This window comes from Cebus imitator, unplaced genomic scaffold (genome assembly GCF_001604975.1).
Source record: "Cebus imitator isolate Cc_AM_T3 unplaced genomic scaffold, Cebus_imitator-1.0 Scaffold159, whole genome shotgun sequence".
Taxonomy (NCBI): domain Eukaryota; kingdom Metazoa; phylum Chordata; class Mammalia; order Primates; family Cebidae; genus Cebus; species Cebus imitator.
The window spans coordinates 2,695,766-2,721,170 of NW_016107474.1; the positions used below are offsets into that span (position 1 = coordinate 2,695,766).

At 49.8% G+C, this 25,405-nt stretch overlaps 1 protein-coding gene across 3 annotated transcripts in view; it reads left to right on the top strand.

The window, feature by feature from the left end:
* Window positions 1-25,405, top strand: part of KIAA0513 (KIAA0513 ortholog) — a 60,457-nt gene that overhangs the window by 20,048 nt on the left and 15,004 nt on the right. For all 3 annotated transcript variants that reach the window (XM_017543644.2, XM_017543643.2, XM_017543645.2), the window contains exons 2-4: window positions 17,041-17,524; window positions 21,295-21,394; window positions 22,485-22,558. In XM_017543644.2, coding sequence (XP_017399133.1) covers window positions 17,196-17,524; window positions 21,295-21,394; window positions 22,485-22,558 — 503 coding nt within the window. In that variant the 5' untranslated portion in view covers window positions 17,041-17,195. The remainder of the gene's footprint in view (window positions 1-17,040; window positions 17,525-21,294; window positions 21,395-22,484; window positions 22,559-25,405) is intronic.

A 25,405-nucleotide genomic window follows, 5' to 3' on the forward strand; every position in this document is an offset into this window, starting at 1 on the left:
GAGTAGCTGGGATTACAGGCACGTGCCACCATGCCCAGCGAATGTTTTGTATTTTTAGTAGAGACGGGGTTTCACCATGTTGACCAGGATGGTCTCGATCTCTTGACCTTGTGATCCACCCGCCTCGGCCTCCCAAAGTGCTGGGATTACAGGCTTGAGCCACCACGCCCGGCCTCTAGTGGCTCTTGAGCAGAGAGCTCACTGTGGCCCACCAGGCCATCCCTGGATCCAGGAGAATTTGCCCAGTCTTTCCTCCCACAGAGGCGCAGGTGTCCTTGGCGCACAGCTCTTAGCTTTGGCCCTTCATGGGCCCAGTGGGAGCCAACCACCAAGCCCAAAGAGAATGGCGGTTGGTTCCCTTCCCCCCCTCAGCTACCTTGGGTTCTGATACGGTTTGGATCTGCGTCCCCCCCAAATCTCAAGTCGAATTGTAATTGCCAGTGTTGGAGGTGAGAGGCGATTGGATCATAGGGGCAAATTTCTCATGAATGGTTTAGCACCATCCCCCTTGCCACTGTCCTAGAGATTGTGAGTGAGTTCTCATGAGATCTGCTTGTTTAAAAGTGCATGGCATCTCCCCTCATTCTCGCCCTTGCTCCAGCTCCTGCCATGTAAGACCTGGCTGCTCCCTCTTTGCCTTCCACTGTGTTCATAAATTTATCCCCAGAAGCCAGGCAGATGCCAACATCGTGCTTCCTGCACAGCCTGTGGAGCCAATTAAAACCTTTTTCTTTATAAATTACCAAGTGATGGGATTTCTTTATAGCAGTGCCAGAATGGCCTCATTTACATTCCTTTTTATATTTTTTTCTTGAGATGAAGTCTTGCTCAGGCTGGAGTGCAGTGGCATGATCTTGGCTCACTGCAACCTGTGTCTCCTGGGTTCAAGTGATTCTCCTTCTTCAGCCTCCTGAGTAGCTGGGATTACAGGCGCCTGCTGCCACGCCTGGCTAATTTTTTGTATTTGTAGTAGAGACGCGGTTTCACCATGTTGGCCAGGCTGGTCTTGAACTCCTGCGCCCTGCCTCATTTACATTCTTAAAGCCTGAGTCCTGCATATTCTAGGGAGCCTCTCCCTATCCAGTAATTTAGTGCCACCGTTTTCATGCCAAGGGGTTGGGGCAATATTCGTTTATTTTGCCAAATTACGGGAAAGAATGGAAAGCCAGGTTAGTCTCTATTCGAATTGAATTCAGCTATCCCAGAGTTGGCCATTGGTTCCTTTGGTGAAGGAAGTGCAGCTGGTGACCCAGAGAGGGAGTGCGTTGAGATGGGTCCTAACACTGGGTTGTAGTGGGACCAACTCATTCAATGGTGATAGCTGATGGTAAACAATCCATCAGCCTGTGCTGAAACCCATCAGTCTCAGTGCCTGAAACTCGAGGGCCGAACCCTCAACTCAGGAATTACTTAGGACCAATTAAACAATGACTAAAGTGCAAAGTATACATCTAGGTGCTTGTGTGAGGTGACTTGAGTTGGGACTTAGAACAACTTTTGAAGAAACAAGAAATTTCAAAGACTCCTACTCTGGAGGAGTTGTTGATTGGTTGACTGATTTTTATTTTTATTGTTTTTTTTTGAAATGGAATCTCACTCTGCCAGGCTGAAGTGCAGTGGCGCGATCTCAGCTTACTGCAACCTCCGCCTCCCAGGTCCAAGCAATTCTCCTGCCTCAGTCTCTGGAGTAGCTGGGACTACAGGCACAGGCCACCACGTCCGGCTGACTTTTGTATTTTCGGTAGAGATGGGGTTTCACCATGCTGGCCAAGCTGGTCTCGAACTCCTGACCTCATGATTTGCCTGCCTTGGCCTCCTAGAGTGCTGGGATTAGAGGCGTGAGCCACTGCACCCAGCCAATTTTTGTATTTTTGGTAGAGACGGGGTTTCACCATGTTGGCCAGGCTGGTCTCAAACTCCTGACCTCAGGTGAGCCTCCTGCCTCGGCTTCCCAAAGTGCTGGGATTACAGGCGTTAGCTGCTGCCCCCGGCTGAGCTGTTGATTTATAACCACGGAATTTGTTTTCCTCCCTCCCTGATCCACTGGGGGCTGACTCACCCCCTTGTTTCTCAGCAGTGTGGTAGAGGAGGGTTTGTTTTGGAGCCTTGTGCACCATTGCTGAGTCAGGGAAGGCAGTAGCAGTAGACTGTGTGCTCCGTGCCATGGGCAGTGTGTCCCCTGCACTGCCAGCCGTGTCCCCAGCACTTAGCACAGAGCCTGCCCTTCACAAGGGTTTACAAATGGACCCAGTGGGTCAGGTGCAGTAGTTCATGCCTGTAATCTCAGCACTTCAGGAGGCCAAGGTGGCAGGATCACTTGAGCCCAGGTGTTTGAGACCAGCCTAGGTAACATAGTAAGACCCCATCTCTACAAAAAAAAATTGTTAAAAAATTAGCCAGGTGCAACTACTTGGGAGGCTGAGGTGGGAGGATCACTTGAGTCCAGGAATTTGAGGTTAACATTGAGCTATGATTGTACCACTGCACTCCAGCCTGGGAGACAGAGTGAGACCCTGTCTTTTAAAAAAGGAAGAAAAAGAACTCAGTTGAAGCCATAGTTTTGTGAGGTCATCTTTGTGGAGAACTTAACACGTTTTATTCTCCCATTGGGTTGGGGAACCAGCAGATGGCCCCTTATCTCTTTTTCCTATGAACTGTCAACCAAATTTATTGTTTTTCTCTTCCCGGAGGTCATAAAATAGGACCTATCTTTGGATATAACCGTTATGACAGTTTTAGTGGAGACGAACCGCATTAAGCTTTGTAAAACGTTATCTCAGAGGGAAATGGCAAGAAACCCTAGAGGTCCAATGGCCTCTCCCTGTTAATAACCTGTTAACAAGCAGACATCCTCATTCCCCTCCCCATTTCCCCCAGAAGGAGCCTCCAGAGGACGGTTCCGGTTGGTGGTGGCTGCCGCCTTGCTGGAACTCCACTGGAAGACTCAGCTCCCGCTCTGAGCCACATAGAATCATACCATCTACTTCCTCGTTACACAGTGACTCTCACACGTTTAAAGACCACCGTCCTGGCAAGGTATGGTGGCTTATGCCTGTAATCCCAGCACTGTGGGAGGCTGAGGTGGTTGGATCACGAGGTCAGGAGTTGGAGACCATCCTGGCCAACATGGTGAAACCCCATCTCTACTGAAAATACAAAAATCAGCCGGGCTTGGTGGTGCACATGTGTAATCCCAGCTACTCAGGAGGCTGAGGCAGGAGAATCACTTGAACTCAGGAGGCAGAGGTTGCAGTGAGCCAAGATCACCCACTGCACTCCAGCCTGGCGACAGAGCAAGACTCTGTCTTTAAAAAAAAAAAAAAAAAATTATCACCGTCTTGTCTCCTATGTTACCCCCATGGTAAAGTTCAACCTTCTCAAATTGCTTGTGTGATACAATTATTAGACTCCCTAACAATACTGGCAGGGTTTGTTTGGGATTTCTTTGGATGCTCTTGGATTCTTGGTAGCTCTTGCCTTTTCCCTTTCATCAGTTTTTTTTTTTTTTTTTGAGACGGAGTTTCTCTCTTGTTACCCAGGCTGGAGTACAATGGCGCGGTCTCGGCTCACCGCAACTTCCGCCTCCTGGGTTCAAGTGATTCTCTTGCCTTAGCCTCCCTAGTAGTCGGAATTACAGGTGCCCATCACCACGCCCAGCTAATTTTTGTAGCTTTTAGTAGAAACGGGGTTTTACCATGTTGGTCAGTCTGTCTCAAACTCCTGACCTCAGGTCGTCTGCCCACCTCAGCCTCCCTAAGTGCTGGGATTACAGGCATGAGCCACCACGCCCAACCTGAATCAAATTTTTAGACAAACTCACTAATCATTTATGAGTTATTGGGGGGCAGATACCATGTTGTTTCTACATCCTGCCTGGTACACGGAAGGCACTCAGCAAATGCCTAGTGAATGAATGAATTTCCTAGCCAGAAGCATCTTTTAGACCCAGCACATTGCTGCAGTCTGCCAAAATTTTTCTGGGTCTCGATTGTGTCATTCTGTAAGTTAACTATATCTCTTGGTTTTATGTTCCCCACATTCTCTATCAACATGTTATTTGCATTCATATCTGAATAATTAATAAGCATGTGAGAGAATAGGTCTGGACCAGGGTTTGCCCCGTTAGGGATAGAGACATCCTTCCAAGTTGACTCTCTGGATAAGGCAACTCAGCTATCATGTTTTATCAAACTTAACAACTCATCAATTCTAAGATTCATCTTCATTCTATACATTACTAAGAATGGTTACTTGAGTCCAGGAGTTTAGAACCAGCCTAGGCAATATAGTGAGACCTTGTCACTACAAAAAAAATTTTTTTAATCAGCTGGGTGTAGAGGCACATGCTTACAGTCCTAGCTACTCAGCAGGCTAAGGTGGGAGGATCACTTGAGCCCAGGAGGTGGAGATGGCAATGAGCTATGATTGTGCCACTGCACTCCATCCTAGGTGACAGAGTGAGACACTGTCTTAAAAATAAAGATTAAACACTGCCATTTAAACTATTACGTTTTCTTGTCACTTAGAATTTTTATTCTATCCTTATTGAAAGAATGTCATTTAGAATCACTTAGATATAGATTTATTATCATGTATCACCTTGGTCCATAATAAAGAAGAAAATATAAGCAAAATAAATTGTTTAAAATACTTCAAAAGCTTCTTCACATTCAGAGGCCCATATCTCTGAAGTTATCTCAGTGCCATTGAAATCCATGCTGCTTTCTTTTTTTTGTTGAGATGGAGTCTCGTTTTATTGCCCAGGCTGGAGTGCAATGGCCGCAGTCTTGGCTCACTGCAACCTCCACCTTCCGGGTTCAAGTACTTCTCTTACCTCAGCCTCCTGACTAGCTGGGACTACAGGTGCACGCCACTATGCCTGGCTAATTTTTGTATTTTTAGTAGAGACAGGGTCTCACCATGTTGGCCAAGGTGGTCTCGAACTCTTAACCTCAAATGATCCACTCTTGTCAGCCTCGCAGAGTGCTGGGATTACAGGCATGAGCCACCACACCCGGCCGAAATCCATGTTCCTATACAGTGTCATCCTGTCACCAGCAGTGTGCCCTTCCCAGACCGTGCCATCCATTTACCTTTGGGGAGGCCTAAAGGGGAGGGCAGTGTTCTCCGTCTTGGCGAGGATGGTGGTTGCATGGGCATATTCACTTTGTGAGGGTTCATTGAGCAGCATCATTATGATGTATGCACTTTTTGGATTTTATTTTATCTTTGAGTCGGGGTCTTGCTCCGTTACAAAGGCTGGGATGCAGTGGTGCAATCTCGGTTCACTGCAACCTCTGACTCCTGGGCTCAAGCAATCCTCCCACCTCCACCTCCTCAGTAGCTGGGACTACGGGCATGTGCCACCACACCCAGCTAATTTTGTTTATTTTTTTGTAGACGCAGAGTGTCACTCTGTGCCCAGGCTGGTCTCAAACTCCTAGACTGAACTGAGCCTCCTGCCTCGGCCTCTCAACGTGCTGGGATTACAGGCATGAGCCACTGTCCCCAGCCTGTGTGTGTGTGTGTGTGTGTGTGTGTGTGTGTGTGTGTGTGTGTGTTTTGATTGCTTAAAAATAGAAAAGGAGTGTACGTGATGGGCTGGTTTGGAGCAGTGATAAGACACATATGATTTCAGATATCTTAGAGTACAAAAGAAAATAAGATGCATTTCAGGATAATGAAATACAACGTTTCTAAATCCATCTAATTACACTTTGTTCAGGCCATGTTTTTCTGTCGGTCCCTTGCTGAAACCTGGTGTACTATTCTTTATTCTACAGGACAGGACGAGCTCTCTTGATCTTTGAGTCTATAACAGACACACACAAACAACTGCAGGGCTCAGTCTGGCACCAGCTCCTGACCTCAGCCGTCACCACTTCCCCTTCTTGGTGCTTGCAGAGCGTCGTGCTGGTGACCTCTTTCTAGATACTTACCTGACAGGGATATCTTACTTCATCTGTTGCACAGAATCCACCACCTTCTCCTTTTGAAATGAGGTTTACGTTTGCCCTTGTTCTCACCTCTCCCCCAGCCTGTTATCTTGGTTTTCTCAGAGATGAGAAATCGTGATTCACAGAGTTCCTCTGTAGAGGCTGTGAGTTGTAATTCATCAGTGCCACAGCCAAGTGCTGGGAGCCAGCCTCCCAGCAAGCGTGGGCTCTCAGGCCCACCCAGACCTCTGAGCTGGTGCTTGCGTGGCGCTGCGGGGCAGTCTGTGCCGTTTCTTTCCCTCCCGTCTCTCCCCGAGTCCCCCTCCTGGCCTTGCCAGTGCTGCAGCTCAGCCCTTCACTGCACTCCAAATGGTTTTGTGCTTGGCTTGTGCCTCTGGTTCAGCCCAGGCCTTCCTGGAAGCCACAGCAGTTTCTCCTGTCCATGTGACAAGCATGTCCCAGCAGACACCCTGAACTCAGGCTAGCTGGCAGTTGGTTCCGATGAACGGCATGAGAGTCTGCGGTGGGGACCCAGGATCCCGAACATGGGTCCTCAACTGCGGCCGGGCCCCATGCCTTCCTAAGCCTCCCACTGTTTGCTGTTTCTAATCAGTGCGGTATTAGAAAAGCCCGCCTTCCTGAGGCCCCCTGTCAACACTGCCGTAAGAAGTCTTTCCAATGCCCTGGAAGTTAGGTCAGGACCAGCCGGCCAGTAAGTTCCCCATTGTGCCACCCTGTAGCGATAGCTCATTCCGTCACGCAGAACAGCAGCCAGAGGGAGCCAGCGTGGCTTCACAGCTCACCCCGTGGGAAATGGCTGACTTTCTCCATGTGACTCTCTCTCCAGGAAAGCCTCCCTTCCCGGCTCCACTTAAAACCCACCTATCCTTCCAAGACACAGTTGCCCAGCTCTTCCCGGAGAATCTCCTTGCCATTTGGTGTGCTCTGGCTCTCCTCCGAGCGCCCTCGCCGACAGCCCTTTGTTCACTGGTTACGGTACTGGCCCCTCTGCCCCGTTGCCTGCTTGTTTAGATACTTGTCTGTCTTTTTTTTTTTTTTTTTTGAGGCAAGGTCTCACTCTGTTGCCTGGGTTGGAATGCAGTGGCGCACTCACAGCTCACTGTAGCCTTGAACTTCTGGGGTCAAGGGGTCCTCATGCCTCAGCCTCTCGGGTAGCTGGGACTATATGTGCACGCTCGGCTAATTATTTTCTAAGTATTTGTAGAGACAAGATCTCTCTTTGTTGCCCACACTGGTCATGAACTCCTGGCTTCAAGTGATCCTCCCACCTCAGCCTCCCAAAGTGCTAGGATTACAGGCAAGAGCCACTGCGCCTAGCCGAGAAACTCATCTTATTCTTCCGACTGGGCGTACAGTGTCTGAAGATTGAGTCTGTAAGTTGCTCTTGTTTGCAGTGTCCTATACATAGCCCTCCGCAGAAAGCATGTTTGCCTTGAATCAGTTGAATTGTTGAATGCATTTTTCTTTGTCTCCTAGTTACTTTGTAAACCCACTGTGGTCAGGAATTATGCTGTGTATACTTTCATGCAGCTTGGAAGAATGGAGTCCAGGCTTATGCATTTTATTGATCAAAAGATCAGTAAATGGTCCTGTAGTTTTTTCTTCTTTTAATTACAAAATAAATCAGCAGCAGGGCATTTTCCTGACAGTCTTCCTTAAACTGCTTCTCTCCCATCACTGAGTGTACAGGGTAACAGGAAGAAGTGTGGGGTGTGATTGGGACCCCAGTGGCTGGACTGAGCAGCTGACCTTGCAAACTAAGGCAGGCGTGGAGGAAGGAGTAGTTCAAATGCAGCCCCTTTGGGTGGAGCTCACCTTTGCTGCACTGTGAGTTTTCAACTAAGAACATTGACTGAGCATCTCTTATGGGCCTGGCAGTGAAGAAATCAGACGAGACTCCTGACTCCCAGGAAACCTGTGTTGGAGTATCCTCCTGAGTTCTTCAATCCTGGGTCATGAAGAGGAACAGTCAGCTAGAGCGTAGCCCATGCGCCAGTGCCTGGTTCAGAGGATGTCTGTTGGAGAGGCTGCCTCTTTCTTTTTCTTCTTCTCTTTTTTTTTTTTTTTTCACTTTCCAATGGTGCTGAGGCTGCCTCTCAAGACAGCACGTTTGAGTAGGCCATTCTGTGTAGGACCTGGCGTGTCTGCACACGGCTTGGTGTGGGCTGGTGCTGTCCCCCCACCCTCCTCATTGGTGACCCTGACATTTTTGTCTTCACTGGGCAGTGCTCCCCACAGGAGGAGCCCCTACAGGTGGCTGAGATGCTGCTGCTGTCTGTGTCTGAGGGAATAAAGCCAGGCTCTTATGTTCATGGCAGAATGACAATTCTCCCTCGCTGGTGACTACAGCACATGCATGCTATTTTGGTCATCAAATCAGAACGTTGGCACTTTGAGTCCTCTTCAGAGAATTCAAGCGTGAATGGTCTGTGGTCCAACACTTGTCAGAGCCCTTTTGAGACATCTGGCAGTAGAGGGAGAGGCACCCTCACAGGCATGTTCGCTGTCATGTCTCATGGATCAGGGAGCTCGTCTCTTCACCTAGCAGCGAGGTCCAGCAAGACAAATACCTGTACTGAATTGATTTCATGTATGCCTTCAGATGTTTTGAGTCATTTTTAAAAATGCCTGTTTTGACTGGGCGTGGTGGCTCACACCTGTAATACCAACACTTTCGGAGCCCAAGGCGAGCAGAACACCTGAGGTCAGAAGTTTGAGACCAGCCTGGCCAACATAGTAAAACCCCATCTATACTAAAAACATAAAATTAGCCAGGTGCGGTGGCTAATCAGTGTCATTGCATATGAGGACCTTCCTGACAAATGCGTGTCTGAATTCAGTATCTGGAAAAAAGTACTCTGCAGATGAATTTTTCAGAATCAAGAGAATATTTTGACCCAGGATGCTTTTCTTTTTTGCTTTGGCTGCCAGGAAACTCAACTAAATCCATTGCCCAGCTGCAGTAGTGAATTTGGCTGATTCCACTGTCTCATAATTGCTCTAGATCCATATCAACTGAGCATGAATCTGTGTCTAAACAGCAACCCAAACACATTGACATCTCAAAGGACACAGTGACATTTCCTGTGACTTGACAGGGACTGTTGGACCAACTATTAGACCACCTGTTACTTAGTAGACCCAAGCAGCCAAAAATCTCTCTCTGGCTCAGATAGGGTGTCTTCAAAAGACATATATGCATGACCTCATGGTAGAAGTGAACTGCTTCCAGCTAATAATGAGCTCTCTTGCAGGTATCCAGTATTGCCGTGTTTCTCTCGAAAAACTCACCTGTCCTGTGGTACCTCTGTAGGTTGTCTAGGTGTTCTGCGGGTACCCTGGTGCCAAGTTGGGAACCACAACCCTAGTTTAAAAGCATCCCCAGCCCCTTGAGCTGTGCCTCGTGCAGTGAGGATTTGGGGTTCCCCCTGAGCCAGGCTGTCTCCTCTAGTCATAGGAGGCAATATCCAGCTAAGGTGGCTCCAGAAAGAGTTGGGTGGCCAAGGCTGAGCACGATGCCTGAGGTGCCGTCACACACAGGGTCTGCTTGGAGGTGGTCCCCGCATACACCCCTCCCCTCCAGCCCCACATTTCTCATCTCCAAACTGGGAGTGAAAGCAACAGTGCTGCCCCGGCAGTGTGAAGTTTTTCAGAATGCAATGTTTTGTATAGTTTTGCTCCTTGAAAGGCATGAACTACTCTGATACCAGGATCGTTGATTTCTCCTCTGAGCGGTCTCGTGAGGTCTCGTGAGCACAGCTGGGGAGATCTTCAGCTTTGCCCCTCGAGCCGGGAGGACTATAATACGTTTCCCTAACTTGTTTCTTCTAAACTCCTTCATATAATGCCCCACTTCCTGTGATAATCCTACGGCTTATGGAAAAGAGCAGTTCACATTCACATTTTAATTTTATTTATTTGTTTATTTTTGAGACAGAGTCTCGCTCTGTCCTCTGGACTGGAGAGCAGTGGCGTGATCTCGGCTCACCGCCTCCTCCACCTTCTGGGTTCAGGCAGCTCTGTGCCTCAGCATCCTGAGTAGCTGGGACTACAGGTGCACGCCACCACACCCGGCTCATTTTTGTGTTATTACTAGAGACGGGGTTTCACCATCTTGGCCAGGCTGGTCTTGAACTCCTCACTTCGTGATCCACCTGCCTTGGCCTCCCAAAGTGCTGGGATTACAGGCATGAGCCACCAACTCTGGCCTCACATTTTTCAAAGAGGAAACTAGGGTACAGATTCAAATGATTTCCCATTTTGATTTTTTTTTTGTTTTGTTTTGTTTTTTGAGACAGAGTCTTACTCTTTTGCCAAGGCTGGAGTGCATTGGTGCTATCTTGGCCCACTGCAACCTCTGCTTCCTGGGCTCAAGTGATTCTCCTGCCTCAGCCTCCCGAGTAGCTGGGATTACAGGCGCCTACCACCATGCCTGGCTAATCTTTATATTTTTAGTAGAGACGGGGTTTCATTATGTTGTCCAGGCTCATCTCAAACTCCTGAACTCAGGCGATCCTCCCACCTCAGCCTGTCAAAGTTCTGGGATTACAGGCATGAGCCACCCTGTCTGGCTTTCTTAGGTTGATTTGTGATGGAGCTGAGACTCAAGGACAAAGTGGCAAGTTTTTCCTTGTTTGGGCCACCAGGGAGTCAGCAAACCAGGTACCTTAATCAGAGGGGTGGGGAGGAGGGAAGTTGAGGCCTCCCTCAGAGACACGAGTGGTGTCTCGGGTTCCAGTGCCCCCCTCCACAGTGCACCTGCCCTTCCTGCACAGCACCCTGCATGGACAGCTGGAGCAAAACACAGAGACCCAGCTCCAAGGCTGGAGTTAAGTGATGTTTCCATCTTACAGTTGAAACGAAGGTTTAGGCCAGGCAGGTGGCTCATGCCTGTAATCCCAGCACATTGGAAGGATTGCTTGGGCCCCGGAGTTTGAGATAAACCTGGGCAACACGGTGAGACCTCATCTTTACAAAAATAAATGCATAATAATAAGTTGGCCAGGCATGGTAGGGCATGCCTATAGTCCCAGCTACTCAGGAGGCTGAGACAGGAGGATCACTTGAGCCTGGGAGGTCAAGTCTGTAGTGAGCTGAAATTGCACCACTGTACTCCAGCCTGGGCAACAGAGTATGAACCTATCTCAAAAAAAAAAAAAAAAAGAAAAGAAAAGAAAGAAAAAAGCTGGGTGCAGTGGCTCGTGCCTTTAATCTTAGCATTTTGGAAGGCTGAGGCAGGTAGGTCACCTGAGGTCAAGAGTTTGAGAGCAACCTGGCCAATGTGGTGAAACCCCTATCTCTACTAAAAACACAAAAATTAGCCGGGCATGGTGGCAGGAGCCTGTACTCCCAGCTGCTTGGGAGGTTGAGGTGGGAGAATCGGCTGAACCTGGGAGGCGGAGGTTGCAGTGAGCCAAGATCACACCACTGCACTCCAGCCTAGGTGACAGAGCGAGACTCCCTCTCAAAAAAAAAAAATAATAATAATAATAATAAAAGTCTCAGGTAAAAGCTCACCAAGTATATATTGCCACAGACAGAATGTTGGCAAGGTAATTTGGCAATACCGATCACAAGCCTTAATAATGTGCACCCCCTTTGGCCCACAGTTCCACACCTAGAAATGCCTCCTCAAGCATCTGAGATGGTGCTGTAAAACGTGAGAATGACATGGGGTCAGGAGCACTGGTTCTCCAGCTGGCCTGTGTTCGGGTTCCTCGCCCCGACTCTGCCTGGCCTCTCCCCACCTTGCCTTACCGCAGCTTTAGCAGGGGCGACAGTCCAGGTGCATCTGTGTGTGATGCTGTGTATGTTGTGTGTTGCCTGAGGTTTGGCAGACTCTGGGTGAGAGGAGAAGCACATTTGGGGCTCTTGGGGACACTAAAAGAGAGGAGTGTCTTGAGGTTGATGGCAAGGGGCAGACTTACAGAAAGTTCCAGATTCTTTCCCCAGGGAGCCCTTGTCTGATTGCCCAAGGCCAACCTGCTAGAGAAGCCACAGCTCTGGTTTTTCCGGGATGCTGGGGAAATCAGTGTGAGCACAGCTCCATGGGGACGTGGCGGAGCAGCCACACCAGGCAATCTCGTGAGTTCCTTCTACCGCTGGAGGCTGTGGGGTGAGAGGAAGCGGTGGGGGAAGTGGGGCAAAGGGGCTTGCAGCAGGAGGTGAGGAAACCCCCTCCAGAATACAGACCACTGTGGCCTCTTCTCCCATGAGCAGTGGCTCCCCGGACTCCTCGGATCTTGAACTTTCTAAAGCGGTTACCTTAGGGCCTGTGTGCTATATGTTCTCTCTGCCCGGGTCACCTTCAGGTCTTCTTAATGCTGGTTCTCCGTCTTTCTGTCTCAGCTTAGAGGTCTGCCTCCCCGACCTCCCCGTCCAAAGAAGCCACTTCTCAGCCCCCTCAGGGCCGTCACTTTGAGATCATCTCTGTAGCACTTAGTGCTGCAGAAGCTCTTGTTTTGTTTTTTATTCTGTTGACTGTCTCTCCCACCCCCGACCCTGCCCCTGGTACACACACACACACACACACGCCCCATAAGGTCTCACTCATAGCTTTATTTCTAGCCCCTTGCACAGTAACTGATGCATAGTAGATGCTCAGTGCACCTTTGCAGAATGAATGGATGTTTGTAAAATCTCAAAAGGGCTTTGAAAGGTACGAGTTGACTTAGAATTTTAGCCTAACTTGATTGGGGAAACCTCCATCATGGGGGCTACCACACCAATTGCAAAGTGTAACTAACCTCAGGGGGCTCTGCAGTGCTTCAGGCCCGCGGCCAGCATGTTCATATCGCCAGTGACGCAGGGTCCTCTGTGGCCGAAAACGCCGTATCTCAGAGTCTGGGGACCTGAGGTGGGCTTCTGTACCTCCTTGCATGTAGACCAAAGCAGTTGGGCTGGGGTGCAATCCACAGATGGGTTTTTTGACCCTCAAAGTGTTTTGAAATAAATTTAAATTAGTTACCTGTATTGAAAAATGGGAGGATTTCACATAATGAGATTTCAGCATCCCTTAGAAACCTGTGGAAGATCTGATGCTCTTAGGTCTGCATTCCCAAATAGCAGCACTGGGCTGGCTCTGAGCAGGGGTAGTGTGGGCCCCTTGCTGGACCACCCCCTCTGTTTTCGCCAGCTGGCCCAGGCAGGCAGGCACCCGAGACTATGACCCTGCTGTGTGACAGTGGCCATCACTTGTCCTGCCTGGAGGCCCATGATGACCTTTCCTTCCTAAAGGAAGAGGGTGGGGTTTCTTCTCCCGCCATGTCCATATACACAGTCACTGCTGTGATGGCTGAGATCCCAGAGCTGAGGGGTCTGGGGACGGGGTGGTGCAAACTGTCACTGTTCAGCACGCAGGACCGGCCCTCCTGCTTCCCATCGGCTTCTTCTCACTTTGTGCCTCTCCTGTGATGTCATCTCTATGCTGAGCCCATGGAGGAGGTTGGCACTAAGCTCTCAGGGCTTCTGGGAGAGGGTGACTTGTGAGAGCATCTGACCAGCCCGAGAGTGCCTGAGGCTGGATCAGAAATAGCCACAATCATCCAGCCTGATTTATTTATTTATTTATTTTGAGACGGAGTCTCGCTTTGTTGCCCAGCCTGTAGTGCAATGATGTGATCTCAGTTCACTGCAGCCTCCACCTCCTCAGTTCAAGAGACTCTTCTGCCTCAGGCTCCCGAGTAGCTGGGATTACAGGTACCTGCCACCACTCCTGGCTCATTTTTGCATTTTTAGTAGAAACAAGCTTTTGCCTTGTTGGCCAGGCTGGTCTTGAACTCCTGACCTCAGGTGATTCACCTGCCTCAGCCTCCCAAAATGCTGGGATTACTGGCGTGAGCCACTGTGCCAGCCCCAGGTTGATCTTGAACCTACTGTGTGTAGGCAGAGACACGGCCCTGCTACCACTTGAACGGCTTCCAGATTCTGTGACCTGTTTCCTTTTGGCCTCTGAACTGTGAGTGTTTGCCACGCATCGTCAGGATAACGAACAAAATGAAAGAGAAAATCACCCCATGCCCGCACCAGCAGACACTTCTACATTCTTTCGCATTGCTTTTGCATATGTATACATGATTGTAATTAGAGTAAAACTCAATTTCTCTCACTTCAGAATTCCTAGCACCCAGAACAGGGATGGCAAGCAGCAGCGTTCGGTAAACATTGGTTAACTGCAGAATATTCTGTTCACTTCACTAGAAAGTGGACGTTTTCCTATTGCATCATATACTCATCACTACTGCATCAACTTTTTAACCTTTATTTGTCATTTTACTACATTTATTTTTTTATTTTTTTGAGACAGAGTCTCTCTCTGTCGCCCAGGCTGGAGCGCAGTGGCATGATCTCGGCTCACTGCAACCTCCGCCTCCTGAGTTCAACTGATTCTCCTGCCTCAGCCTCCTGAGCAGCTTGGATTGCAGGCGCGCACCACCTCATGTGATGGTGTGATGCTGTGTATGTTGTGTGTTGCCTGAGGTTTTGCAGACTCTGGGTGAGAGGAGAAGCACATTTGGGGCTCTTGGGGACACTAAAAGAGAGGAGTGTCTTGAGGTTGATGGCAAGGGGCAGACTTACAGAAAGTTCCACCTTCTCCCTGCAGGGAGCCCTTGTCTGATTGCCCAAGGCCAACCTGCTAGAGAAGCCACAGCTCTGGTTTTTCCCGGATGCTAGGGAAATCAGTGTGAGCACAGCTCCATGGGGACGTGGCGGAGCAGCCACACCAGGTAATCTCGTGAGTTCCTTCTACCGCTGGAGGCTGTGGGGTAAGAGGAAGCGGTGGGGGAAGTGGGGCAAAGGGGCTTGCAGCAGGAGGTGAGGAAACCCCTTCCAGAATACAGACCACTGTGGCCTCTTCTCCCATGAGCAGTGGCTCCCCGGACTCCTCGGTTCTTGAACTTTGTAAAGCGGTTACCTTAGGGCCTGTGTACTTCATGTTCCCTCTGCCCGGGTCACCTTCAGGTCTTTTCAATGCTGGTTCTCCGTCTTTCTGTCTCAGCTTAGAGGTCTGCCTCCCCGACCTCCCTGAGCCAGCCCTCAGCGCTCTCAGGGGGTCTAATTAGCCTGGCTAATTTTTGTATTTTTAGTAGAGACGGGATTTCACCATGTCCCCAAGGTGGTCTTGATCTCCTGACCTCAGGTGATCCACCGGCCTCAGCCTCCCAAGGTGCTGGGATGACAGTGAGAGCCACCGCGCCTGGCCCGTAGGTGTATTTCCTCTTGCCTGCCTGGCCTACTTGAGTGGTTTGCATAGCCGTTAGAGTGTAGATTTCTTAGAGTTGTGTGAATTTGTAATGCAGATACCACTGACTCCATTGTCCTCTCACATTTACTGTAAACGTTTTCCTAGTGTGTGGTTTTTCGTTTTTCATGCCAGGCATGTTACCGTGGGTGCAGCTTTCTGTTCTTTGGCTAGTGACAATGTGCTTGTGGAAGGGCCTTGGGTCTCTGATCCAACCTTGATGCCTCAGCCAGGAGACCCACCAGAGAGTTAGGGACCATGGCCAGGGATGCAGATGGCACGGGGAGACCCCAACCAGCCCCCTGAGCTGTGACCACTGCCGTCTGGGCTCATCGGGGCGCTTGATGCTGTCCTGAGCTGGAAAGGTCTTCTGAGCTGAGGTCGTGCTTCTCTTCCGGACCAAGGCTTGCTGTGCGGGGCACCCCTGAAATGCCCTTCACCACTCTGGTGACCTGCAGCCAGCCTTTTCTCCTTCTGACTCTGGGTATTTAAAAATACCCCAGGCTGGGGAATTTGGAGGAATCCGTAATTGATCGGTGAGCATTAAGCTCTTAAGAGGCAGAACAGGCCATTCTGCTATTGAATTGTCCTCTGAAGATGCGTTCAGTTCAGCAGTTTCACAGCTACCTCACTGGCAAGCATTGTCCTAGATACTTGGGGTCTAACAGAGACAGGGCTGATGTTAGAGGTGTGCTCTTCTCTGAGGGGGCTGTCAAGAGGGCGTCCCCTTCTGCCTTAGCTGTCTGCCTCTGTACTGGCAAGGAAGGTTTCCTCGTACCTCCTGAACCAGCAGCCAGGAGACCTGGGTTAGAATCGAAGATTCGAATCCCAGCTCTGCCACCCTTTGACTGACGTAGCCACCTCCTCCAACCAGTGAGCATGTTCACGATCGGGTCTGTTGCTTTGTTCAGCAAGCATGCAACACACACTTACGTGTCAGGAGTCCTCACCGGACAGAGCATGGCCACAGCAGTGCCAGGGCCTCATGTCCCTGGAGGGGCATGTGCTTTACGGGTAAACAGAGATACTGGTGTCTGTCAGTAAAGCAAGCAGAATGATAAACGAGGCTGAATAAACCGCTGGAGTCTGCAGAGGAATCAGTCATTCATTTTGAATAGGAGCAGAGTGGAGCTTCTCAGAAGATGTGGCCTTGGCAGAGCCTGGAGCGATGAATAGAACTCCATGTGGGAATGGCGGACAAAAGAGGAGGGGAATGGAGAAGGAGAGGGCTGCCCAGCCTGAGAAGCCACGGGGTGTGTCATCATCCAGGGCGGCTACAGTGCTGGGAGAGGGGACAGGCCCAGATGACAAATGTCATGCTTAGCAACCATCAGAGCTTTTGAGAAGGATTCTGAGAGGGGATATATCTCTGACAGTTTGGGAATGGTCTGTATGAGAACAGAGCCCAGGAAGGAGGAGGTCGGATCCCAGGAGGTGAGGTGTCTGTTGCTCAGCAGGTAGGTTCTTCCACAGCCACCGATTTCAGTGACAGCGAGCAGGCAGGTGGATCGTCCCTGGTGATCCTCCATTTCCAGCCCAGGATGGGCCTTTTCTGTCCTGGTGATGGGCTCAGTCGTGGGGCTGGAGCAGAGCAGAGGCCAGCAGACGCAGTGCCTTGACAGTCTGTTTGCAGAGCTGGGAGAAATCCTGACTGTCCATGTTTTTTGGTTCATTTATTTAACTTATTTATTAAGGGCCTACCACGTAGCAGGTGTTGAACAGTAAAGTGGACAGCAGGAAGATGCTGGCACCCCAGATTTTGGAAGAGCAGAGATTCCTCTCTTTAGGGGAGTGTGTGATCGAGGATCGGCACTAACGTCCGTGTCTGTGTTTCCATTCCAGATGCCGTAGGCCCAGGTGAGCTGCTGCGAAGGACTCATTCTTGGTGGCCCGCAGTTACCGGCGGCTTGTGAGCTGGGTAGACTCCTGCTAACGCAGCTGGGACACCAGTCTGCTGGGCTCCCCTCCAGGCATCCTCCCCAGCAGCTCCTGCATCCATGGAGGCCCCGGAGGTCCCCGTGGGCTCCCTAATCGACTTTGAGCCTGAGGCACCCACCTCTTCTTCCCTGGAGACACCACCCCCTGCGTTGCAGGACAAGGATGGCTCCCTGGGGGACGGCGCGTCGGAGAGCGAGACCACTGAGTCTGCGGACAGTGAAAATGACATGGGCGAGTCGCCCTCACATCCGTCCTGGGACCAGGACCGCCGCTCCTCCTCCAACGAGTCCTTCTCCTCCAACCAGAGCACCGAATCTACCCAGGATGAAGAGACCCTGGCACTCAGGGACTTCATGCGTGGCTACGTGGAGAAGATCTTCTCTGGAGGGTAAGGGGCCTATGTGGACAAGACAGCCTGGCATGGCCACAGGGCCCAAGGGGACCCGCCTCCTGCCCTTGGCTCTGCCTCTCCGCAGGGTGCCATCTGGGACGAGAGCTTCCATTTCCTCATCAGCCAGGGATGACCACTGCAGGGGCCTCACTCCACCCCAGGCTGCACGCAGAGCCACGTGGGGAACGTTTAAAGAATACCTGAGTCTGGACTTCACTCCAGACCAGTTACATCAGTTCTCTAGAGTGAGGCCCAGCATCAAAGTACGTGCGGCTCCCAGGTGATTTGGAAGGGCAGCCGTGCAGGGAACCCCTGGCGGGACGGGCTCCACAGTGCCCAGCTCACAGGTTCCCGTCATCCCTATGAGCTCCATTGTTTTCTGTTTGTTTGTCTTATTTTTTTCTTTTCTTTCTTTTTTTTTTTTGAGTCAGAGTCTGGCTCTGTCACCCAGGCTGGAGTGCAGTGGTGCAATCTCAGCTTAGTGTAAGCTCTACCTCCCAGGTTAAAGCGATTCTCGTGTCTCAGCCTCCCAAGTAGCTGGGATTACAGCCATCTGCCACCATACCCAGCTAATCTTTGTATTTTTAGTAGAGTTAGGGTTTCACCCTGTTGGCCAGGCTGGTCTCGAACTCCTGGCCTCATATGATCCGCCAGCCTCGGCCTCCTAAAGTGTTAGGATTACAGGCGTGAGCCACCACACCTGGGGCAGTTCTGTTATTTTCTAATGCATGTTGTTCCCGAATTTGTTCCATGCATTCTTAAGTGAGGCTTTGGAAGGGGTTGTCTCTGTGGCAGTCAGCACTTCTTCCTTCTTACTCGTTGCTCTGATCACTCCGCCACACGCGTCTCAGCTCTTCATGGGTAAACACAAGGGGCACTCGCTCTGCACCTGAGCATTTGTAGGTTAGCCACTCCGTGTCAGAGCTATAGTTGGCTAAAAGGTTGTAGTTATTCACTGAAATTAAATATAGGGGTAACATAAGATAATAAAGCTGTGGTTGCCCATACTCATGTGCTCATAATCAGCAGATTCTTTTTTTTAGAGACAGGGTCTTGCTCTGTCACCCAGGCTGGAGTGCAGTGACACAATCATGGCTCACTGCAGCCTCCGCCTCCTGGGGTCAAGCAGTCTTCCCATCACAGCCTCCCGAGGAACTGGGACTAGAGGTACATGCCACCATGCCCAGCTAATTTTTTTTTTTTTTTTTTTTTTACAGCGTCTCACTCTGTCACTCAGGCTTGAGTGCAGTGGTGCAGTCATAGTTCATCACAGCCTCAAACTCATGGCCTTAAGCAGTCCTCCTGCCCCAACCCCCCACAGTGCTAGGATGGCAGGGGTGAGCCACCACACTGGCCAGCAGCTGATTCTGAAGCCGCTGTTTGCCTAGGGCCCTTCCTTGCACCTCTGGATGGCCTTTCTTTTGTGGTTCTTGAGGGTAAAATAGTACTGACAACTGGAGCAGCAGGAAGGGACAGTCTGAGGCTGCGGCGTCCACTGAGAAGCAGGAAGCTGTGAATAGACCTGACCTTTCCTCCCCGCTGTGCTGCCTCTTCACATCTCAGCGACGGGAAGGAGGACGCATACCAACGCCGGAGCCATGTGTTTCCCATGTGCCTGTGGGTCTCCCACCATTCACAGCAGTACACTAGATACAAATGGACTTGCTGCTCTGCTCGGTGTGGGCCAGCGGTATTGGCATCTCCCGGGAGCTTGTTGGAAATGCAGAGTCTTGGGCCCTGCCAGGCCCCACCGAGTGAGAATGTGCCTTTCACAAGGTCATTAGACGGTTCATACACACATCAGTGTCTGAGAGGCACTGGCCAAGGGAAGGTTTTCCAGTCTAATTAAAGCAATTAGAATTTGTGGCCAGGCGCGGTGGCTTATATCTGTATTCCCAACACTTTGGGAGGCTGAGGCGGGCAGACCACTTGAACCCGGGAGTTTGAGACCAGCCTGGGAAAATAGTGAAACCCCTTCTCTACCAAAAAAAAAACCCTAAAAAACATAAAAATTAGCAGGGCGTGGTGGCATGTACCCGTAGTCCCAGCTACTCAGGAGGCAGAGGTGGGAGGATCACTTGAGACAGGAAGGCACAGGCTACAGTGAGCCGTGATCATATCACTGCACTCCAGTGTGGGTGGCAAACGGAGACCCTGTCTCAAAAAAAAAAAAACGAGGGGGGGAATTATGCTTCTTGACTATGCATAGTCCATTGTTTCCCACTGTGGTTGAAGTCCCTCATATGGATACTGGCGAGGGTTGACTCCTCCCTTTTCCTGCATGCTTTCCATTTGGTGGAGACCAGCCTCAGTTTTCTATGTGGTTAGAAAAGGGAACCATTGTATGACAATCCAAATACCTGACTATCTAAAAATGCATTTATGGGCTGGGCACGATGGTTCACACTTGTAATCCAAGCACTTTGAGAGGCGGGCAGATCACCTAAGGTCAGGAGTTTGAGACCAGCCTGGCCAACATGATGAAAGCACGTGGCTACTAAAAACACAAAAACTAGCCAGTCGTGGTAGTGGGCGCCTGTAATCCCAACTACTTGGGAGGCTGAAGCAGGAGAATCGCTTGATCCTGGGAGGGAGAAGTTGCATTGAGCAGAGATTCTGCCACTGTATTCTAGCCTAGGCAAGACAGAGCAAGACTCCGTCTCAAAAAAAAAAAAAAAAATCAACAAAATAAGAATGCATTGATGTTTGATTTGAATGCATTTTAGAGAGCAGATGTTGCTTCCTACTTGTTTAGTTTGACCAGCACTGAGATGAGGGCACTTTCTCTGAGCACACCCTAGTTAATGAAAAGGGAGAATGCCCAGAAGTTTGCTCATTTGCCAGGAAAGGCAGTCTGCATTTGCAGTAGCCTGTCAGCAATACGGAATGCGGACACCTGAGTCAGATGCATCTTCACAGGCATTCCAGAAATTACTGCAAAAGCCTGCAGATACCCATTTATATGATGTTGGTATTTGGAGTAGATGAGAACCAAGATGTTTCCTACAAAACCCTGAATGAATGAAGATTGCATAAGCCAAGCGATCTTCAGGCTTCTGCTTCATGTTTGAGTCTTTAAATTTGGGGAAGAGTATTGGCCCCTTACCAAGGTGAGGAGAAGTGGCCTGAGATCCGTGGGTATGTTATTTATCCTAGTGGTGGTGACACCGGGGCAGAGGTCCCCAGTCTCCATCCCTCACACACACAGCAGGGGATGGTCCCAGCCGTGAACAGCCTTGCTCTGGAAATGCAGAAGGATGAGTGAGCACCCTGCTGATCAGTGGGAGATGGTTTTCTTCATGGCATCAGACCTTGGCATCAGTATGCTGAGACAGAGAAAATTCAGGGAGTCTTAGATTCAGGGGCCAGTTCCATGCTGACTTCATCATCAAAAACTAGTGGGAAGTCAGAAAGCTGGAGAACCAAGACCTGTTAGGGTTCATGCCCTTATCCAGGCTCAGACCCCTAGGCAGGGGTCAGGAAGTGCAGGGGCAAGGACATGGGCTTTGGAACCAGGAAGCCTGGATGGAACTCTGGTTCTCCACTCTCAGCCTGGCATATCATTCTCCAAGCCAGCTCCTCACCTTTGAAATAACAATAATACTGTTTCCTCATGGCACTGCCCTGAGGCTGAGTCAGGAGTCAGGTGCCATTGTGTGGCTGGAGAGCAGTACTTTGTTAGTTCTTTCTCCTTCTCTTCCACTGTGGCTCCAGGGGATTGAAAAGGGTTTTATTTTTTTCCCCTCCTCTGTTCTTTTTTTTTTAAGAGAGGACTTGGACCAGGAGGAGAAAGCCAAGTTTGGAGAGTACTGTAGCAGTGAAGATGGAAAAGGCCGGGAGTGGTTTGCTCGTTACGTGAGTGCCCAGGTAAGGGAGAGGTGATGCGGAGGATGGGCGTTTACTCTTCAGGAAGAATCTTAACAGAACAAATTGTGAAGAACCTTGATGTGTAACAAATTTCACCTTATCCTATAATGACGCTCTGGAGAAAAGGGTCCAGGGAAATGACCCAACAGAAAAAAAAGTTAAACTTACCCAAAAATGTTCTCAAAAGGAGTATTTAGAATAGTCAGAAACAGTTTGGGCACGGTGGCTGATGCCTGTAATTCCAGTAATTTGGGAGGCTGAGGCCGGAGGCTCGCTTGAGCCCAGGAGTTCGAGACCAGCCTGGGGCAGTATAGTGAGTCACCCTCTCCTTCCGCCGTCTCTGAAAATTAAAAAAGAATAGGGAGAAACAGGAAATGGCTCATTTGGACATCAAACTTTAAGGGAAAGAGTAAGAAACTGGGCTTCCAACTTCATGAAATTCCAGAAAAGCTCATTTGTTAAAGGCAAGCATGTGAGTTACGTGCATGCATATTTTTATTAACCCACAATACTGGGTTTTTGTTAAAAAGAAATATGAAAAAATTCAAGACCATGACAGCCATGTGAAGAACAGTATATTAATGAAGTTTAGGAAAGAATTAAATTTTGTAAATATCCAGTAGGTTCTTCTTTTTTCCTGAGTGACCTAAGTTCTTAGTTTTTAAGAATTTTATCAGAAATTATTTACTTTTCATGGAAAAATTAGAAAATAGAAAATACAGATAAGCAAAGAGAAGTTAGTTACCCACAAAACCACAGTCTGGAAATAGCCAGCATTGTCTTTGTGGGGTTTTGTCCCTCGTACCTTTCCGTGTGTGGATGTATATGAAGGTCCTACTTTGAAAAATCTGAGAAGGACACCGAGGGGAACACTTGGGTGTGCCCTGCCCAGGGCTGGTTGGGTGCAGGTGGCTGCACTCTGCCCGAGCCTGGCAGGAGGGCCGGGTTCTATAGTGCAGAGGCAGCGGTCATCCTGGGCCCCCATCCCAGCTGCATTTAGAAACGCTCAGAGTGGAAAGCCTGCAGCGTCGCTGAGTGAGGCCTGTGTCACCTGGAACCTCACTGATGTGTCTGGCCTCTTTCTGGACAGCGCTGCAACTCCAAGTGTGTCTCCGAGGCAACCTTCTACCGCCTGGTGCAGTCTTTTGCAGTGGTGCTGTTCGAGTAAGTAATGCCATTGCTCAGAGCCTTTGTCCTGGCAAGCTCCTTTTCCCTCCCTCCCTCCCCGCCCAGCCATGTCATAACCCAGCCGTGAGTCATAGCCACTGTAGTCATCAGGATGCAATTGCTCTGCTACACCCAGCATCAGCTAAAAGGCACAGTCGTGACCAGCATCTCATGGGAGCGGGGCTGGCGGTCCTGAGCCGGCAGTAGAATGGGAGGACTGCATGTGGCTGTGAGGAGCATCCTCCGTGCGGGTCCTCAGGCCCACGTCGCGATGATGTACTGGGGCCTTACCCTCTGGAGATCTGGCACTTTCTTGAGTTCCTGTTGTGAAGTACTTCAAACTCAGTAACCTCCCACCCCACGAGCAAATAAACACTTAATGCTACGTTGGGATGACTGTGGCCTGCCCTGCGTGTGCTGATGAGGCACTGCTGAGGCCTTTGATCACAGAAGCACATGGCAGGCAGTGATGAGTGGTGGAAAGGGCGTGGCCACCAGCTGGAGATTTGGGGCCAATCCCATCTCTGACCCCGCTTACCTGTGAGATTAGGGACCCAGACTCCATGATGCTCAGACCCCTTCTCAGGAGCATGACTCACTGGGGTCACCATACCAGCTTCATGCCTCCAAAGTATGAAACGGAGGGGATACCTCTCGGCCTTGGGGAGGCTGGGCAGTGGCCTGACCAACCTGGAGCCTCAAGAGGCAGATTCTGGGGCTGGGAGCCCTGATCTGGGTGGATCTGCACCCCACTATCCCTGTTGTCTGCAGAAGGCCTCCAGGCAGCCCCTGCCCTGGACCCCACGCCCTCTCCTGGTCCTGGCTCCTCCCATCACCAGCTCCCCTCATCACTGTGTTTTTGTCCTTCCAAGCCTGAAAAATCTCCCTCTGTTACTTCCCCGTCTCCCAACCAAAAGGGAGCTGCTCTCTCGAGTCTCTTTCTTTTTTTTTTTTGACACAGGATCTTGCTCCGTCACCCAGGCTGGAGTGCAGTGGCGCAATCACAGCTCACTGCAGCCTCCATCTCCTGGGTTCAAGGGATCCGTCCATCTCAGCCTCCCAAATAGCTAGGACTACAGGTGCATTCCACCACACCTGGCTAATTTTTAATTTTTTTTTCTTTTATTTTTTTTTTGAAACAGGATCTCACTATCTCCCAGGCTAGAGTGCAGTGGTGTATCAGCTCACTGCAACCTGCACCTCCCGGGTTCAAGCAATTTTCCTGCTGCAGTCTCCCAAGTAGCTGGGACTACAGGCACATGCCACCACACCCGGCTAATTTTTGTATTTTTAGTAGAGATGGGGTTTCACTATGTTGGCCAGGCTTGTCCCGAACTCCTGACCTCAGGTGATTCGCCTGCTTCAGCTTCCCAAAGCGCTGAGGTTACAGGAATGAGCCACCATGTCTGGCCATATTCCATACACACACACACACACACACACACACACACACACACATACGCGTACACACACATATATGTATACACACATGCACATATGTATATATATATTTTTTAGTAGAGATGAGGTCTCACTGTGTTTCCCAGGCTGCTCTCGAACTCCTGGGCTCACGGGCTCCTCCTTCCTCAGCCTGGTGAATTGCTAGGATTGCAGGTGTGCCCCACACCCAGCCTGCCCTCTTGAGTGCCGGTTCTCCTGCATCTTCATGTCTCTCCCCTTTCTCTCGTTCTTTAAACTTGGGCATATACTGGAAGAAGAAGACCAACAAAAGGAAGACCACTATTTTTCTTGCTCTTTCTCAGGATACCCCCAAGTCTGAAATCCATTTCCCCTCTGGTGTCTGGGCTTCAGAGCTGGCCAGGGGAGAGGCTAAGAAACCTTGACTGAAAGAGGCTGAGTGAGCCCTCACCTTCGGCCAGGAGGGCACTGGTTTAAAACAGACCCTCCAGATTACGTTTTATGAAACATTCATGCGGTTAAGATACCTCAGTTTCCAAACGTTTGCATCATAGGCATTTTCATGAACCCCTAATGTGCATAATTCTAAATCTCCATTTTCTTTTCTTTTCTTTTTCTTTTTTTTTTCTTAATTTGCACTAGGCTAAAAGTAATTCTCCATTTTTCTTTGAGTTTTTTTGTCTTACATATGTAAAATTGGGGAGGGAAGGGGTGAAAGTCCTAACCCTGCCAAAACACAAAACTTCCCATCACTTGGCCCCTGAGCATATATATGTGTATATAGTTTCAGAACAAAGTGAAACGGAAATGCTTTTAATATTTAGACAATATGTTTTTTTTTTAGTTTTTACTTTTAGTCTTTTATAGTTTTATTACTAGTTTAGTTGATTAGTTTTTTACGTAAAAAGATAAAACGGCCCTTAATACCACTGTCTAGATAATTTCTTTTGACTTGTAATAATTGTCCAAGGTTAAAACCTGAACAGGGAAAAAAAAGTATAAAACGGATCAGGATAGAAAGGGTAAGAACCAGCCAGGTGCAGTGGCTCACACCTGTAATCTCATCACTTTGGGAGGCCGAGATAGGTGGGTCACCTGAGGTCGGGAGTTCAAGACCAGCCTGACCAACATGTAGAAACCCCGTCTCTACTGAAAATACAATATTAGCCAGGTGTGGTGGCACATGCCTGTAATCCCAGCTACTCAGGAGGCCAAGGCAGGAGAATCACTTGAACCAGGGAGTTGGAAGTTGCAGTGAGCTGAGATCCCCACTGCACTCCAGCCTGGCAACAGAGCAAGACTTCGTCTCAAAAAAAAAAACAGAGGCCGGGCGCGGTGGCTCAAGCCTGTAATCCCAGCACTTTGGGAGGCCAAGGCGGGTGGATCACGAGGTCAAGAGATCGAGACCATCCTGGTCAACACGGT